General features: G+C 43.5%; 1 protein-coding gene across 3 annotated transcripts in view; it reads right to left on the bottom strand.

Annotated features, from left to right (window-relative positions):
- The window catches only part of MTARC1 (mitochondrial amidoxime reducing component 1), a 32,669-nt gene that overhangs the window by 11,843 nt on the left and 1,510 nt on the right, over window positions 1-19,316 (bottom strand). The window contains exons 2-7 of one of the 3 annotated variants that reach the window (XM_032137583.2): window positions 16,111-16,284; window positions 10,960-11,122; window positions 9,776-9,916; window positions 2,675-2,736; window positions 2,514-2,585; window positions 2,415-2,434 (exon numbers count right to left, since the gene is read on the bottom strand). In XM_032137583.2, the coding sequence (XP_031993474.1) occupies window positions 2,422-2,434; window positions 2,514-2,585; window positions 2,675-2,736; window positions 9,776-9,916; window positions 10,960-11,122; window positions 16,111-16,284 (625 nt within the window). In that variant the 3' untranslated portion in view covers window positions 2,415-2,421. Of the gene's footprint in view, window positions 1-2,414; window positions 2,435-2,513; window positions 2,586-2,674; window positions 2,737-9,775; window positions 9,917-10,959; window positions 11,123-16,110; window positions 16,285-19,316 lie in introns of those variants that run through there. The other 2 variants (XM_032137581.2, XM_032137582.2) reach the window with 2 other exon arrangements.

The raw sequence follows: 19,316 nt of genomic DNA, 5'->3' as shown, positions 1-19,316 counted from the left end.
AAGTGAGTGCATTTCAAAGAACAGCTATAACCCTGCCCCTCTCATCAATGTTCTGTCACACATAGTGACATTTCCCCCAAAATTTTACTATGAAAATTCTCAAACAGGCAAGTGGTGAAATAATTTTACAGCAAACACCCATTTACCCACTGCTTGAATTCTGAGCTTAACACTTGACTATATATATTTTTTTTCTTTTTTTTTTTTTGAGACAGAGTCTCACTCTGTCATCCAAACTGGAATGCAGTGGCACAATCTCAGCTCACTACAACCTCCACCTCTCGGGTTCAAACGATTCTCCTACCTCAGCCTCCTGAATAGCTGCAAATACAAGTGACCGCCACCATGCCCACCTAAGTTTTGTATTTTTAGTAGAGACAGGGTTTCGCTATGTTGGCCAGGCTGGTCTCGAACTCCTGACCTCAAGTCATCCACCAGCCTCAGCCTCCCAAAGTGCTGGGATTATAGGCATGAGCCATCGTGCCTGGCCTTGACTATGTTTTCTTTATCACACATGTATCTATCCATCAATCCACTGTATTGTCTTTTTGCATTTCCAAGTAAGTTGCAGACACTAGTACCTTTCAACTCTGAACAGTTCAGCTTGAATATTACCTAGAGTAAAAACCATTATTTGCTTTTTTTTTTGAGGTGAAAGTTACATGGAATGAAATATACCAAACTTAAATTCTCCACAATATTAGATTTTTACAGAAAAGTTGTTAATGTTTTGAGTATTGAGAAACATCCCTCAAAATACTGGGATTCCCTTAGGCTGGTCTGTAGCCCCCTCTTTGAATGTTGCTGCAAATCACACCCAACGCTGTTGGAGCCAGGTGGAGATGAGCCGCTTGCTATCCACCTAGGATTCCTTGAGTCCCACAAACTCCCTTCTCTGTAATTCCCTCCACCCACCCTGTTTGACTTCCCTGCTGACCACTGTCTCTCTGCCAGGTGGCCTAGGCTCTCATGGCCACCTGCTAACCTTGCTGCAGCCTGGCCCACACCCTGGGACTTATCTCCTATAGGATGACAGGTGCTGGCCAGAGAAGTCAGGCCACAGCCTCATGCTCAGGGGTGAGGTGACAGCAGGGATGACAGCCCTCCAACCCAGGGCTTCAGCTGGCCCAGAGAGGGGGCCAGATCTGGGACAGTAGAATTGTCAGGGAGGGATTGGTGCTGATCAAAGAAGACTGAATCGTTGGCCCCCAAAAAGGCCATGAGGTTGGTGAGAGGTGGAAGGAAGGGGAGGCAGACAGCCTCACGTTACAGGGAATGAGTCCTGCTCCACAAAGCCTAGTGCAACCTCTTTGTCATGCGCTCGTTCATGATGGTTTTGATACAAGATAGTCACATCTCAACTGCATTCCTTCCTCAAGATTCCCAGGGCCCTCCCTTCTACAAGTTATACCTGGGGGTGCCAAGTCAGGACCAAAGCCAAGGAAGGGTCTTACGCAAAGCCAAGGAAGGGTCTCAGGGGCTGTAGAGATGAGACCTGACACCTGGCCTGTGACTCAGCATTCAATGTCAAAAGGACCAACGAAGAGAAGCACCCTTAGTTCATTTCCAGAGTTTCAGCAATTTCCTGGGTCCCAAATTTGTTAGATAATAGCACTGAAGTGCTTGGATACTAAACTGTTATTGTTGTTGTTTTCACAAAAGTAATGCAGAGTAATTATAGAAAGTTTAGAGACTGCATATAAGAATAACCCTTTTCCATAATTCTATGACTGTACCAAAAGAGTATCTCCATTTTGTTTTATATCCTTTCAGCCTTTTATCTACTCATACATTTATATGCTTTTTAAAATGTAAAATCAAATAAAAATGAAAAAGTAAATAGTGCTATTTCATAATCAACTTTGTAAAATCAACACGGCATCTTGACTATTTTTATATACAATTTTAAATGATTCTTGGTACTGTGTCTTTTACTTAAAATTTTTCCTTAAGAAATTTTAAAGTAAACATAAAAGTAGAATAGTGCAATAAACCCCCACATAATTATCACCCAGATTCTATTTATGAAGATTGTGACACATTTTTAAAATGTACTCATCTATCCTTTTTTTCTTTTTGCTAAAATAATATATAGCAAGTTCCAGATGTCACATCACTTCACTCCTACACACATACTTCAATCAGCTTCTCTAAAATATATTGACATTTCTTATATAACCACAATGCCATTAGGACACCTAGTACATTTTTTGGTATCATCTAATACTCAGCCCGTAATAAAATTTGTCAAAATACATAAGCAATTTTTAAACATTGATTTATTTGAATTATGATTTCTAAATGAAAAATAAAAGTCTTTGTTTAAGCAGACATGTTGGTGTCCAAAACACCAGGGAATGTTTCCCAAATTATCTCGTTAATGGGACCCTCTTGAGTTTCAAGACTATGTAGGTGGTGTTTTCACTGCTTCCTCCTATAAACATTAAGCAACAAATATTGCTTCTGTTCCCAGCACCTAAACCTGAGGATGAGCCCCGTTTGCCCAGTCCTACCTCTTCAGTGTTTCCAGCGGCTCCTTCCTGCTCATGACACCGGTGTCTGGGTCCACTGTGGTTAAAATGCATCTGGACACACACACAGAGCATCATAAGGGGGACAGAGCAGAGTGACCTTATCCCCACCCTCACCCCACAGGGACAGAAAAGCACCTTACCTGGAACAAGCCATCACCCTTTTCAGTTCCACGTCACCAATAAGAAGCTCATCCCAAGAATCCTAGGGGACAAAGCACAAATTCCCATGAGCACCTCTGGGCCCTGCCCCTGACACGTGTGCAGAGACTTCCCAGGAGCCCTCGAACCTAACGATGTCACCCACATCAGCGATGGCAGCCTTCTGCTCTCCCCCAGCCCTGCTCTGCCAAGCGAAACCCACACACCTTGGCGTTCCCTCTCTCTGGCTTTGATATGCCAGTTCATTCCCCTGAGATGAGATTTCTCTCTCCTCTCACTTGTAAAAATGTCATGGAAACTCACCTCGCTCAGGGAGGCTCCCTGATGATCCCACTTGACTGGTGGTGGGAGGTGGGGTGCACAAAGTGAATGGGGTGGGTGAAAGTGGGGAGGGGGCCAGATGGGGGCATTGCTTATTACTTCAGATTATATCAGATCCCTCCGTGTCTGCCTGAAGTCATATGGATCAAGAGCCTTAAGTCACTGAGTATGTGCATGTCTCCTCCCCTGGCCAGATACGGACACATCAGGAGCAGGACCAGCAGCCTCATTCCTCTTTGATTTTTGCTGGAGCATTTACGAAGCACTGCAGCCAGGGGAGCTGTGGGCTGGGTCAGTGGAGCCTACTTTCCACGACAAACCACATTAGTGGACCAAGGCCCTCCAATCCAGCAGCCGAGATAGGCCATACATACATGGAATTCTAAAGATCAATATTTTATTTTTAAATGCCAGAAATATTTACAAAAAGCACTCCAAGGCAGCACATCATGTGTTGGTTTAACTGTGCTGGCAATACTTACTCTGGGGATTCAGAGGCACAGCTCTCCAGGCTGGTCTGGTTAGAGGAAGTTTTATAAGGAATAGGTAAGACGGGTGCTGAGTCTAAAAGGGCAGAGAGTTTGAGAGGCACAAAAGAAGGGTAAGGGGACTCCAGGCAGAGGGGACAGCGATAAGAAGGAAGGGCACCAAGGAGGCAAAGGACATTTGATTATAGTCCTGACCTTCTTACCCTTGGAGAGAATTGCCCACCACACGAGGGCAGAAGGCAAAGACCTGAAGTTAAAAAGCAAACTGCCTTGTCCTTGGTTGATCATGAGCTCAGAATTTTAACTCCAATAGTGTGTGTTATTCTTGATATATATGACACAGGGGTTTTGTTCTGTCATAAATCATAAAATGGATCTCAAGCACATATTTTCAACAGTCCAGAAAACTGGGCACAGCGGATTAGCACAGCCACAGCCTGTCCTGTGAACATTTCCCCACAAGGGGGCACTATGGTCACAAAAAAAAACACATAAAAAGGGTATAAAAGGAGAGAAATAAGGGTTCCACTTAGGAAATTAAGTTATTATTAATTAAAGAAATACTTCCAGAGCCCCTTCTATGTCCAATAAAAACTATTGGGGATTGAGTCAGAAGCACTGATGAGCCCAGGAAAGTCTTCCTACAGCACCTGGAGGGAGGTGACCAGTTCAAACAGGACAAGCCTGGTATGGGAGAGGCTCAGAGCACACCGTAGCTTCAGAGAAGGGAGGGAGCGCTTTGAGGTCCAGCAATCAGAGCAGGCTTCCCAGGGGAGGGGGCTTTTAATCCAGGCTTTTAGAGAACGTCAAGAGTTTTAAGTAGGGAAGGGAGTAAGATTCTCAGTGACCAGGAGACACCAGTTTGCAGTTTGGAGCTTTCACTGGTGATATGGTTTGGCTGTGTCTCCACCCAAATCTCATCTTGAATTGTAGCTCCCATAATCCCCATGTGTCATGGGAGGGACCCAGTTGGAGGTAAGTGAATCACGGGGGTGGGTCTTTCCCATGCTTTTTTTGTGATAGTGAATAAATCTCATGAGATCTGATGGTTTTATAAAGGGCAGTTCCCCTGCACGCACTCTCTTGCCTGCCACCATGTAAGACGTGCCTTTGCTTCTCCTTCACCTTCTGCCATGATTGTGAGGCCTCCCCAGCCATGTGGAACTGTGAGTCCATTAAGCCTCTTTTTCTTTATAAATTACCCAGTCTCGGGGATTTCTTCATAGCAGTATGAAAATGAACTAATACAGTTGGTAATAAAGGCTGGAAAAGCAGACTGTGGCAAGGTTACAGAGGAATGTAATGATTGAGTGGGAAGTTTGGACCTTTGCGACATGGAGAGCCACTAAAGGCTTCTGAGCAAGGCAGCAACACTGATGATCTGTTACAAACTTTTAGAGCGGGAGAGATCACGCTGATCAGCTCTGGGAGGCTTGGCTGTGGCAACATTCAGGAGGGAGCACTCAGTGGTCCAAACTTGAAGTAGCAAACGCCCGATCTGGCTGGTGGCTAAGAATAGAAAGGGGAGCTGACATGGCTGGGGCTGGGAGGAACACAGCAGAGGGAGGAGCCAGGGCCGACTGTCATGCTCTGAGCCTGGGTGAAAGGAAAAAACATGCTGCCCTGGATAGAAACTGTGAAGTCAACAGAAGGAGTTTGGGGGCCAGGCGCAGTGGCTCATACCTGTAATCCCAGCACTTTGGGAGGCCAAGGCGGGTGGATCACCTGAGGTTAGGAGTTCGAGACCAGCCTGGCCAACATGGCAAAACCCTGTCTATACTAAAAATACAAAAATCAGCCGGGCATGGTGGCGTTTGCCTGTAATTCCAGCTACTCAAGAGGCTGAGGCAGGAGAATCGCTTGAACCCGGGAGGCGGAGGTTACAGTGAGCTGAGATCATGCCACTGCACTCCGGCCTGGGTGACAGAACAAGACTCTGTTTCAAAAAAGAAAGAAAGAATGAGTTTAGTGAGGTGGGGTGAGGGTGTAGGAGCTGGGGTGGGAGCACATAAGTCTGAGTTTCTCTGTCAACCAACAAAGAGTTGGAACTGTGGCGCAGCACTCCAGAGGGAGTCCTGGGTGGACATTTGAGGGACCTATGTCAGGTGATAGAGGGCAATGCTGCAGGAGACAGTGTGATCACCAAGGAGGGGAGAGAACAGGGTCAAGGCCAGAACTCTTGGAAGTAAGGAATGAGGACAAACCGCAGAGAAGCAAGGGCAGTACAGCTAAAGGAGAAACGTTTCAGTAAGTAGTGCCCATGTGTCCTCAGAGCGGGGTGGTGGCGACTGAGAAACAGTCACCGACTGTGGCAGGTGGGGTGGTTGTCTCTACTGTGGCTTCAGGGAGAGTGAGGTGTAAGAAATGAGTGTGGGGAGTGCCGATGATGAAGGGAGGCAGAGAAAAACCACAGCTGCTGAGAAGGTAGGTTCCGAGATGAGGAGTGGGTCTGCTTTCTGGAAACTTCCATGCAGGTCCTCGGCCTTCCTCCATGCTAGCCTGCTCTCCCAGCTGCACCCTGGCCCTGCCTGCTCTAATCCTTCTCCAGGCTCCTGGCAGAGGCAAATGTGTATCATGCAAATCGGATTCAGTCACTCCCTGGCCAAAAATTCTTCCCAGACTCCTCAAAACCTGACACCAAGTACCTGTGCTCTCAGCTCCCCTCCTCTCCTGAGCCCCAGCACTGCAAGATGGCCATTCTCTCCTACCTTCATAGCCCTGTGTATGCACCCCTCCCTCAGTGCCCCCCGTTCTCCTGGACAATACTTACCCGGTCATTCATTTAACAGATAATTAATGCACACCTTCTATGTACCAGGGGCTCTCCTAGGGACTGGAGATACAGCAGCCCCTGTCCTCAAGGAGCTTGCATAGGGGAAACAGACAATACACTGATATCTGAGTACACACGGCTTGTTAGGTGGAGTGTGTGCTGTGGGGGGCTGGGTGAGCGGGGTCAGTGAAGCCCACAGCAGGGGACTGAAAGAGGCACTGGAGTGAGCCATGAGGCCTGTGAGGGAAGGTATGCCAGGCTGAGGACCCAGCCAGGGCACAGAAAAAAGGCCAGTATGGCTGGGGCACAGTGAGACAGCAGAGGGGAGTGAGAGGAGAAGGGGCTGGGAGCTGGCGGGGTGCAGGTCATGTTGGGCCTTCAAGGCAATCCATAAGGATCCCATCTTTTACTTGAAGAAAGGTGGAGAATCATGAGAGGGCTTTGAGCAGACGAATCACATGATGTTACTTACATCAACAGGGTTACCTTGACGGATGTGCTGAGAACAGCCCATGGATGGTGGCAGGACTGGGTCAAGGGCAGGGCAGGGAGGCCAGTGAAGCCAGGCTGTTGCAGCACCAGTGGTGACTGCATCCGGGTAGAGACGGGAGTGGGGAGGAAGGCCCAGCCACCAAGATCTGTCAACTGTAGGAACTTAGGATGTGAGAGAAAGAGAAGAACAAAGGGTGGTTCACAGTTTGGGGCCTGAGCCAGCGGAAGTCAGAGCTGTTGTGTGCTGAGATGGGCGAGACAGCACAGCAGGCTTTGGGGTGGAAACCTGACCCTCAATTTCAGACATTCCGATGTTGGATTAGACATTCGCGTGGAGATATGGAGAAGCAGGGGAAAGCTCGGGCAGAAGGATATAGTTAGGGGTCCTCAGGGCAGAGAAGGTCTTAAAAACAGATGATTAAAAAAAAAGAAAGAAAAAAAGAAAGAACAGATCAGAAAAGTGAGTGCAGACAAATGAGAAAGGGTCTGAGACCGGAGCCCTGGGTGCCCCACGCTTCAGCTCACCCCATAATGCAGGTGTTAGTCACGTCCCCACGTCTGGCTGCTCACCACCCTCCTGGCCGTATCTCACTGGGCTGTGACTGCTTGTTCACTATCTGACCACACTGAGCTCCTTAGGAGAAGCAAGTGCATTTCTTCAACCCTTGTTCTCATGTGTCTATTCACAGTGCATGCCACACAGTGGCAGCAACCCACTCAATGATGGGTGAATTACTAAAAACAAGGCCGGCTCAACCACCATTGTGTTACCGCCCAGCTTCACATACAGAATGTTCTCAATTAGGAAACACTCAGAGATAGAGAGACAGGGGTTTTTAGAGTAAGATTCAACTGAAAGAAATCTCCGAGATCTGAAGTTCTACTCTGGACCATCTCCTCTTCTCCTCTCATCTGAATCTTACTGTCACAGAATTTTGGAGTGGAAATGCCTTCAGCATGACCCTCGGTGCACAGATCACACCAGGGGGAAAGAAAGCTTAAAGTCGATCATAGGGAAAAAGCTGGTGTCTGAGCCAAACTCCCAGGAATGAAACTCTTCCTTACTTCTCTGTGGTACTTAATGTCCTAGAACTTTTCCACAAATTGTCATCGACCTTGATTCTCGCAGCTCCCATCAGGCAAGGGAGTCATTGAAATTGCCCGTGTTTTATAACTGCAAGAAGCAGATGCCTTGGCAGGTTTGGTGACCTGTCCAGGCTTGTACGGTCACTTGCTGAAGCAGGTGGATTAGAATCCAGCTGTCCCAGCCCCACACATATGCCCTAGAATTCTCAGGGTTCCTCTGGCCTTGTACAATTGGGGTTCAAAACCCAGCCCCTCCTTGCTGTGGTATAGCCTAGGGCAGGCCACCTCACTTCCCCAAGCCTCTCTCTGCTCTCCTGTAAGATAGGAATGATAGCTTTATCCCACTGGGCTGCTATGAGGCATAGAAGAGACAACATACTTAAGCGCAACACAAGCATTCATTCAAAACCCTCCCCATTCATTTCTCTTTTCCTGAGAAGGAATGTTCTCAGGAGAAATGGCTCTCTTAGCCATAGCTGGTGGGAGATGAATATCAAGGAGATGGTCAAAGGCAACCAAACACTGATTATTTTCCTGTTGTCTAAGTCAGGCTGGCCCATGGTGCACAGGAGCAGGACAGGCAGAACTTCCTCGTCACAAAGAAGCACTGAGAGACGCCCAACCCAGGACCATGGGGGACATGCACACAGTCCACCCGCCTCACACTAGGAAGTTCTCCGCCATCTTTAGAAGAAACGCTACCCTTGGAAGTTTGGAGCAATGAGTATTTTATATGAAGCATTAGCGGTGGATTTGGACGTACTTTTATTATCCTCTATCGACTGATATTGCTTTTCTATGTCTCATAAATTACATTATCCAAATTGACCCTTCAACAGACCCTTAACGTAACCCTAGGCAGAAATATGATCATCTCATTGTTCAGGCAAGGTAAATGGGACTTAGCGGGGCTGCTCAAAGTCATGCAGAAGCCAGCGCAGAAGCTGAAACCAGCCCTCACATCCTCTGGTTTGAATGTGGCAGTCAAATTCTTAGATTATTTCTCTTTCAGCACATTTTGCCTCCGTACAGCAAAAGTGAAGAACAGAATTGGTTCCTCTGAGTATAAAAGGTTAAAACTCAATTGCTTTGACTCCATTTTTCCCTGTTACGGAGGAAATGGGCAGACGTAAGAACCACTATATTGTCCCCTTTACCTCTCCCTTCTCAACATAAATATGAGGCACAACCAGACCTCCTGAATTCCTAGCTGGGGGTCAGGGTTTCTGTTGAGTATCCACAGCTGGTGGCCATTCACCAAGCCTCTAGGCCACCAACCTCTGCCTTCGTGGAAGCCCAGGGAGAGAATCAGGTTAAATAGCCAAAGGCTATTTATTACAAAGGTAAATTTGCTGCCAGAACCCTGTGGAATCCCAGAAACCAAGCCTCAGGGCTGTTCAAGCTAAGTCACCATGCAGACATCTGAGGGCAGATGGAAGGTGGCACTGCAAGCGTTTCAGGGTGGTGCCATCAAGCTTAGAGGCAACAACCTCTCCCAACCCTCACCCAGCAGCCTTGCAGTAAATGCCTGTCTTCTCCAAGAGAGCCGTCTACTAAACAGGAAGACCATCCTTTAACAAGACAGGAGCACACACTTTCTTTGTTCCACAGCCCACACAGATCGTGTAGTCTGTGCAAGAAAATGTGACTCAACAACGAACCTGTCAACTCAGAATTCTCCTTAGAAGCCTCAGATCCTGAACTGCCTCCTTGATAACAGTCTCTGACCCATCAATATTTGCATCCTCCACACAGAAGTCTGCACTTATTAGGTGCTGAATACATCTAAAAATCAAATTGTTATGTATTACAGAGTTGATAAATAATGCACCCTTCAGAATAACCTAATCCAATGTCAAAGACTCTCATACTTTAAAAAAGAAGTCAAATCCAAGGAAAGATGCAAAGGGGCACAGCGTTACCTCTGCATAGACATCGCATCCTGAAATTACAATATTGGGCCTGAAGTTGGTTGCTTTAACTTTCTTCTCTAGCCTGGAGTTGAGATCCGCCAGCGACGCCTCAGAAAGGATCAAGAATGGGCTGGTGTCTGAGTAAGCAATCTGATAAGGAAATAGACATTGTTGTAACACGTGGCACACCAACTTTCCAGTGATTAGGTGTGCCTAGCTCCTAGACACAGCCGCCACGCTCCACCCCACCCCACACACAATCTTTCAAAGTAGTTCTCTTGTTCTTTTAATAGAAGTCACAGTGACTCAGAAACTGCATGGTGGAATGAAGGGAACAAGGACTCAGAATCAATCCTAAGCTGCCACAAGGCGTGTGCCCTTGGGGACATCACTGAACCTTTCTAAGCCTCCCGTTTCTCAAATGTTTAATAAGGTGATTGAGTTCGATGACCTCATTATGTTTGATTTAAATGTTCACTAATTCCATGAATACTTATTTTATGCAACTTACAAATTAATATTTATGTTGACCATAATTTATGCACTTGCTTGTTTCTTTATTTATATATTTTGAGACAAAGTCTCCTTGTTGCCTGGGCTGTAGTGCAATGGCGCCATCAGAGATCACTGCAGCCTCAACTCCCTGGACTCAAGCAATCCTCCCACCTCAGCCTCCTTAGTAGTAAGGACTACAGCATAATTTATTTTTTTTATGGCCATGGTAAAAGCAGTATATGGTACTACCAACCCTGCTTTTATGATGAATCCTTGGAGCTTTATGCCATTAAGGCTGATCATTTGAGTCTGTGTATCTCCATACCCATGCCAAGTTGCACAACTGGAATCTGACATACAACTAACTGCAAACCGTAAAAATTCTGGACTCCATGTGCAATTACAGAACAGAATGAAAAAAAGACACTGGTGCAGGACAGTTTTGAAACCCTACCGGCATCACAATGCTTACACAAATAGGAAGGTAGATGCTCAAGGGCAAAAATTCAAGAGTCCCCCAAACGAAGAAACAAACAACGCTTCCAAGGGAAGGGCTTTATTTCTGCCTACTGCTTGTGATCTGAGCTACCAGAGGGCTGCCCCGAAAACAACAGAGCCGAGGTCATCAGAGATGCCACCTGAGCCCCCTGGTCTGGGGGTGACTGCTTTCTACCCATGGAAGCAGCAGAAACTCTCACCTGGTCCTTGGGTCGGAACAAGTCTGCTATTTCGTGAGGACGTCTTGGTAGCATGTGAGGCTCGAAGTGCACCAGGCGGTAGGGCTGTGACTTCAGGAAGCTAGTTATCCATTGGGCGGCAGCCTCGCCACAGTCCTTGCCCTCGATCTCCAGGCCGTGCACTCTGCAGGGGTGGCAGGAGCAAAGGGCAGACATGGCTTTGAAAATCCATGCACCCTAATATGTGCCAGTTGCATCAGAAAAGCTGCTCCTAGCTGTAACGTTACTGTCATTTCTTAATTACCAGAAGATGTAATTTTAGTCCTGGCCCTGACTCCAAACCTGCATAAGGCCAAATGAAAATGAAAGCAGCACCCCTTTAAGCTTTGCTTTCCCCATTTTAAAAATCAAGTTTTGTACAACTGTGTCTCCCTACCTGGAAGGAATGCATGGAGGATGAAATGAAATAATATATTTGAAAATGTACTGAGTTCTCCAGAAGAAAACTAATGTATCAGTATAAAGTAAACTTAGAATTACTGCAAAATCTAGTTCACCCAGCTGAATAGCGACCAGAAATCTTTATTCACAGGCCTGGCTATACTTTGCCAGTATAGTAACAGCAACAATATGAAAATGTTCTATAAAGTCTAAAACATTACAGATAATAACTTTATATATAACAAACATTAACAATAATATTATATTTATTTAATAATAACAATAATAATCTACTGGATTTGATTGCAAGTTATAACTTTGCAGGATTCGAAGTTCCACTCCCCAGCACATAGTCGTATGCAGGGCTGTTTGGCATTATATGAATTTCACAGCTATAGAGAGGAAAATAAATGCTATGGTGTAGGCCAGTGTTTCACAAAGTGCAGGACCATTACCACTGCTGGCATTCAAGAAAATTGTAGATGGCACCTGGGTATAGCATTAAATAACGGTGAATTGCACAGAGAGAAATTCCAGTTTAGTGGTAATAAATCTTTACCTTTTAGCAACACTTGATAATCACCTCTTTTAACAAAGAAAGAACACACCTTAGGTCCAGAGACCTCTGTAGGCAACAGCTTCTAGCTAGAATTTAGTAATGTTTTAGCATATTGAGTGTTTGTTACTTTCTGGCAAATTATATAGGTAGCCATATAAAGTTTGTATACAGGTAGCCATATAAGGTTTATAGGTAGCCACATAAATTTATATATAAACCCATATATATAAATTATATAGGCAGCCATACAAAGCCATATACCTGGCAAATTATATGGGTAGCTACATAAAGTTTCTTTTTTAAATAAATGTGTTTAAGATTAGTTTTTAAGCTGAATCAATTTAAAGAGAAATATTAAGTAAACAAGAGTACAGGCGGTGTATGGTTTGGCCTACTATCGTCATGGTGTTATGCAAATGCTAGAAGTTTGAGAAAGCTTAGTGGATCAAGTAAATCTATTTGGGTGAGCATTCCATTTCCACAAATGACTAGCTCCATGGCCTCGGTCATAGTTTCTTATTCTGAGACTCAGTTTCTTCATCAATAAAATGCGGGTAGAAGCAGAACTTTGTCGTGAGGATTAGGAACAATCCGTAAGAAGTCCCCAAACAATTCTTAGGACTGGGATATGCTCAGTAGGTAGTGATGACCTAGGGTCCCCCAACCAAGTTATTTCAAGCTATCTTTGTATAGTTACTCCATAAATCAAACATTTAATCAAACAAAAGCATCCATTCTCTAATAATAATGTATAAATGGATTTTTATATTATAAAATATATTGAGTATAGTATCCTATATTTTTATATAATTTTATTTTATTGCTTTATATCTAAAATGAGAAATCATTACTAACAGTGTCTGGGTTACATTAAGCAGTGAGATTAGTGTATTCAAAGTTTTCACAAATTTAAAAAACTTTTTATTGAAGTGTAACACTCATGTAGAAAAGTGCACTGCTGTAGTATATGACTTGATACCTTTTTGCACACTGTCACCGCCCCCCCCATTCTAAATTAACTCCTGAGAATCAGAGGGCTGAAATATGCACCCAAGGCCTATGAAGTAATGAGACCATTTACAAAGACCAGGAGTGCCTGCCTTACTCTTTTCTGGATCAAGATGAAAAATAAATAAAATGAATAAAATAAACATACCCAAATTTATACACCCAAATGGATATTACCTTTCAGAACAGTCACCTTGGAAAGTAATCATTCTAACCTAATATTAGTCGTATCTACTTATTACTACTTTTAAGCCTAACCTCATTTTTTAACCAAAATAAAATGGTCCTGTCGTTTTCTTATTCACAGGGTTTAGCTCCAAATAATTTTTTACTTTTCCCGAAAATCAAATCCACCAGTTCTAGAACCGAATATATGTGGGGGGCTTAGCGTCTGTGTGTGTGTGTGCAGTTTAATGTCTGAAATGCTAATTTCAGAAGCATCTTGTGAAATGGCAGCATTACCAAATATCTAGGTATGGAGACAGCCTTGAAGGTCATCTCCTTGTTAGGTGCCTCTTTGTTGATGCCTATGAGAAAAAAAAAAAAATCACCCTTCTTTCTCCAGAGTCAAACCCTTACAGCCCACCAAGGCACCCTCTCAGTCTCAACTTGCCATTCGGCAGCCCAGGGCTTCCCTTAGTTGCTTTCATAGGAGGGTGGGAGGGAGGGCACACACAGCGGAGGATGTAGACAGGAAGTCTGCTTTGACTCCTTGGGGCTTCAATTGGCAATAATTATTTTTACAAAGTCAAAGCATTTGCATCTATCTTGGGCCATTTAAACATCTGCTCTGTTAATCTGACACTGATTTCCATTGCAATATCTATTTCTAGATCCTGGGGTTCAGGCTCATAATCACCCAGAACTTGAGGCCTTTCAAGGAGTAGAATTTGTTCTGACTTCTTCCTGCTCCTCCCACATTTCTCCTGAGTTCTGATTGGCCTCTGCTGTATCTTGGCCCCAGCACCCCACCTGCACACTGTCCCAAAGAGTGCAAGTGAAGAATTAAAATAAAATTCCAAATGCTCCTATAACCTTTGACCCTTTGACAAAGATAATGTAGGCATGGCTTGAGATGGTTTGAGGTTTGAGGCTGTTTGTCTGAATAATCCATAGCAAAAGTCCTTAATTCTGTGTATCTTATTAGTAGCAGGCAAGGCATGTGAGAAAATCAAGTAACATCTTCGACCATGAAAACAGGCGTACTGCCTGTGATCACGACCCCAGCGCCCCAAGAACTCATCAGAAATCTTTAGGAAACTGTGGGCTGAGGTTACAACTCCCTCATAAGAGAATAGGTTGGGCTGTCAAAAGAAACCTGAGTCCAGAAGATCCTTGGAATCTTTGCTCAAAGAGTCTGTATACTACTGTAGCATGTCTAAGCCTTTTTATTTTGCAATTTCCAAGCATGCCCTCGTTTAGTCTTTTGAGCATGGACCAAATGCCCATATGGGACTGTGAAAAAAGTTTCAGCACAATTTCAAATGAATTAAAAATTAAACAAAAAAATTAACTATAAGAAAATATGGGTAAATATCTAACCATGGCAAATAAACACAAATCAGGACATGGACAAACATGAAATACAAATTGCAATATAAATATTTAAAAGCTTACCTCACTCAGGGAAAAATACAAATTAAATTAACAAGAAATTATCATTTTTGCCCACAAAAATGGCAAAATGTTTTTTAACATAATGGTTAAAATGGAATCGGTAAAACCATTCTGCAAACAATTTAGCAAGATGCATCAAAAGCCTACAGGATCCAGATTCTTATTTCAAACAAAACCACTGCTAGAATATTTTCCCTAAGAAAACAACAAATGATATATACAAAGATTTATGCCAAGATATTCATCACATTCTTCTTAATACCTGGAAAAAAATTAAGACAATCAAAATGTTTAATCATGGGGCATATTAAAACACATTAGAGGAGACCCACAAAATGAAATATTATGCCAACATGAAAAATGGTGTCCTTAAAGATTTTTTAACAATATGAAAAAATACTCAACATATGAATTTAAGTATATAAACAATAGTAAAGGATTTTTTGTATTATTTCAATTTGGTTTTTAAGTAGTAGGCATAGAGACTGAAAGAAAATATGCCACAATATTAATTACAGTTATCACAGATAGTTTGTTTCTTTTTTTTTTTTTTTTGGTATTTCCCAAATGTTCAACAATGAATATGTACCATTTTTCTAATCTGAAAAACCACCAAATTCCAAAAAGCATATTACCATGTTTAAAACGCTAAAATGTAGAAATTACATCAGTATTGCATTTTGTGAACTTTTTTGGGTCTTTAGACATTGTTCAGATCACTACATTTTTTGAGGTGATGCTATTTTTTTATGATAGGCTATAAACTACATGTAACATTCACACTGCATCTTTATTCCAAATGCAGAAACTATAACAAGAATATAACTGGACCAACTTTAATTTTCCCATAATGAGATAAGAAATGAACTCTAGACATGACTTCTTGGAGGCAAAACTAGTTTTCCTAGAAGAATTGCTTCGTTGCAGCCCTTCTGATGTTGAGGGAAGGGCTTGTGTACAGAACATCCTCCTGGGTTACATCCCCAGCCTCATTCTGACACTGACCCCTGGGCAGCCGCTAGCTGGATCACTCTTCTAGCTAGAGCTGTTCTTTTCTATTTTGGAACTTCCTTTCATTAGAACTAAATCTTACAGGTCACATAGCCATTTGCAACTCCTTTCCTAACTCAGATTTGGAAGGTGCCCAGTTTTTCTAAGCCAAGTAGAAAAAGTTGTATGAGAATACATAGATCAAGTCTCACCTCTGCTAGGACACTCGCCCCCACCACTCACACCCCATTTTTGTGCTTGATCTTTGGGTGCTGTTATTTTTCTCTTGCTGACATGTCAATATGCTTTTGTTCTCATGGGTTTCTACATAGCACTTTCATGTCTGTCATCTCCACAACGCAAGTTTCTGAAGCTGCTTCCTTCTTTCTCCTTCTTTTAGATCTTCATAATGTTGAGGACTTGGTTCTATATATGGTACACATGCAATCAATGGTTCATTATTGATATGTTTCTCAGGATTCCCTCTAGAGTTTATGCTTTCTCAAGATTGCATGACTATTCATTCACACAAGGGCTACGACCTGCCCTTTCCTTACCTGCACTTGTGCACTGCATTCGAGGTGGGCGTTTTGATGGGCAGTAGTAGGTCCTTTGTGTAGGCTGCACTGAGAGTCAGGGTGTCACCATCACAGGTCAGGGAAATCAGGACCAGGCGAGGTTCCTGGCGAGCAGTAACCATGTTTCCCTTCTGATTGATCACAAGCCAAAACCTGCCGTTTTCAAAACACAGGATATGTGTGAACCATTATGACAGGAAGCCAGACCCTGGAGGAGCTTCAATTAGACATTGTTGTCATCTTTGATTTCTGCCCCATAAGCCTGGCGTGTGTGAGTTTGAGTGTGTGTGTCTGTCTGTCCTAAACATCAGCACACAGGACTGAGTCTGTCACTTAATTTCAAAGGGTTTAATAAACACTCAAGCATCCAACATATATCTGGAGAACAGTTTGAGCTCTTTGATGGCACAGAAATCAAAGATGTTAATTATATTTTCATCTCAATCTCTAGAAAGCCTGATCACTTTCATTAAACATGCCCCGAGCAGATGACAAGAATCTATTTTACGGGAAGACTTTAAGGGCAGGAGGAAGCACAGGGCCTGGCATCTGGTAGGCAATAGGCTCTCGTCAGTGGAAATAGCAGGACTGTTGCTTATATTGTTCACAGGGCATGGCGTTTAGCTGAGCAACACACAGTGCCACTTATATCTACCAGTTCCAGCCCCCATCTTTTTAAAATTTTTATGTTCCAATATTCAGTGCTGTCCATTCTGCAATTTGCTAAACTAGACAGTATTTTTTTTTCTGGCCCAGTATTCCTGGCCTACAGGTACTTCCTAGAGAAAAAGATAAATGGAGAAATAAAGGTAATAGAAAGAGCCATTTCCAGAACAAGAACAACACGTTTTTGTAGGTTATCTCTCAGCTACCAAAGAAGCAAAACATATTGGCATTTCAATCCTTACAGTACACACTGATCAAACGATTACAGTTATAGAAGTGAGCATGTGCTTTTGAGATTTCCAGACATACGAATAAAATATGGCCGGTACTTTAGGTCGTTCAAGATATTTCTTGCATCACTTCCAGCAGGTTATCATGGTTGAGTTGTTCAGCTACACTAGAAAAATATGCTTAGTATAAGCCCTTTCTGTAACTGCCCTTTTATCAGACTTTGTTTCTGCACAGAGAGACGCCTGCCCTGCCCCAAATCCTTGAGACCAGCAGGTGAATATTCTCTCTAATATTCTTCCTGGTAATGGCAGTTTACATCTTTCTAAAATGCAAATCTAACTTTATGAACCCCTCATTCAAAATCCCTCCATGGTTCCTGCTTTCAGGATAAGACCAACTCCTAAACAAGGGCATGCACAGCCCTTCATGATCCAGCTGCTGCTCCAGCCATTCTTACCTCCTGAGGTCTTCACACAGGCCAGTCTTTTATATATTTACTTTTTAATTGCAGTAAAATATATAGAAAACATAAAATACCTAGCATACTCCTATGTATAGACCCCAAAGAACTGAAAACAGGAACTCAAACAGATATTTGTGTATCAATGTTTATTGCAGTTTTAATCAAAATGCTGAAAAAGTAGTAACAGCCCGAGTGTACATCAACAGAGAATGGAATTTTTTTAATGTGATTTTAACCATTTTGAAGTGTGCAATTCAGTGGCAGTAAAGTACATTCGCAGTGTTGTGCAACCATCACCACTATTTGCAAAACCTTTTCATCACCCCAAACAGAAACTCTGTACCAATTAAGCAATCACTCCTCGTTTTCCCCTTCCCCCAGCCCCCGGTAACATCTAATCCACTTTGTCTCTATAAATTTACCTACTAGACATTTCATATAATTGGAATTATGCAATATTTGTCCTTTTGGGTCTAGCTTATTTCAATTAGCATTATGTTTTCCAGGGCCATCCATGTTGTAGCACGTATCAGAACTTCATTCCTTTTCATGGCTGAATAATATTCCATCGTGTGTATATACCACATTTTGCTTATCCACTCATCCATCAATGGACCTTAGTTGTCTCCACCTTTTGACTACTGTAAATAACATCATAATGAACATTCAACACTCAGTGCTGCAAAGAACATTCATCCTATTTATGTCCCAGTTCCTTTTGGTAAATACCTTAGAGTAAGCTTGTCCAACCCGTGGCCCATGGGCCACGTGTGGCCCAAGACAGCTTTGAATGCGGCCCAACACAAATTCATAAACTTTCTTAAAACATTACGAGATTTTTTTTGTTTTTGCTCATCAGCTATTGTTAGTGTTAGTGTATTTTATGTGTGGCCCAAGACAATTCTTCTTCCGATGTGGCCCAGGGAAGCCAAAAGATTGGACCCCCCCTGGCATTGACTATGCCAGCCTTTCCCCCAGCATACCCCATCCTCACAAGCCGAGTGTCTTTGCCCAGCTTATTCCCTCTCTAGAAAGTTCTTCTCCCAATTTACTTGCCCAGCAAGTTCTGAATCATTTTCCAGTTTTCAGCTCAAGCTGTTACTTCCTCTCTGAAGCTGTCCCTGATGGCCCCAGCCAGCTTCCAGCACTGCATCCTCTATGCTGGCACCCTGGCACGTGTCACAACCTCTGTTTAGTCGGTTGTCACCTAGGACTGTAAGCCAGTGTTGGCTTCTTTTGATCACACTTTCTGGGAGTGTGTGATGAACGAAAATAAAGAATTTATCATAGTGTCTGGTACAAAGCCCAGCTCTTCTTGTCATCTATTGTAATACGAGCTCAAAAACTGCTTTTTGAATCTAAGTAGTAAAATTCCAGTGCCCTTTGCCTCTGGGGCCTACAAAAACTAATTCAGTAAACTCTACCACTTTTCAGAGCCTACTATACAAAACATGGATTTTTTTTTTTTTTTTTTTTTGAGACTGAGTCTCACTCTGTCGCTCAGGCTGGAGTACAGTGGCGCGATCTCCGCCACAGTGGAGCTCTGCAAGCTCCGCCTCCCGGGTTCACGCCATTCTCCTGCCTCAGTCTCCTGAGTAGCTGGGACTACAGGCGCCCGCCACCAAGCCCGGCTAATTTTTTGTATTTTTTAGTAGAGAAGGGGTTTCACCGTGTTAGCCAGGATGGTCTCAATCTCCTGACCTGTGATCCACCCACCTTGGCCTCCCAAAGTGCTGGGATTACAGGCGTGAGCCACGGCGCCTGGCCCAAAACATGGAATATTTAAGATTCTTGGCTTCCTTCCTGAAGCAAAGATGCATGCATC

The sequence above is a fragment of the Hylobates moloch genome, unplaced genomic scaffold (assembly GCF_009828535.3).
Source record: "Hylobates moloch isolate HMO894 unplaced genomic scaffold, HMol_V3 SCAFFOLD_18, whole genome shotgun sequence".
Classification (NCBI taxonomy): Eukaryota; Metazoa; Chordata; class Mammalia; order Primates; family Hylobatidae; genus Hylobates; species Hylobates moloch.
The sequence above is the reverse complement of the archived record's forward strand: the minus strand, read 5'-3'. Positions and strand labels throughout refer to the sequence as shown.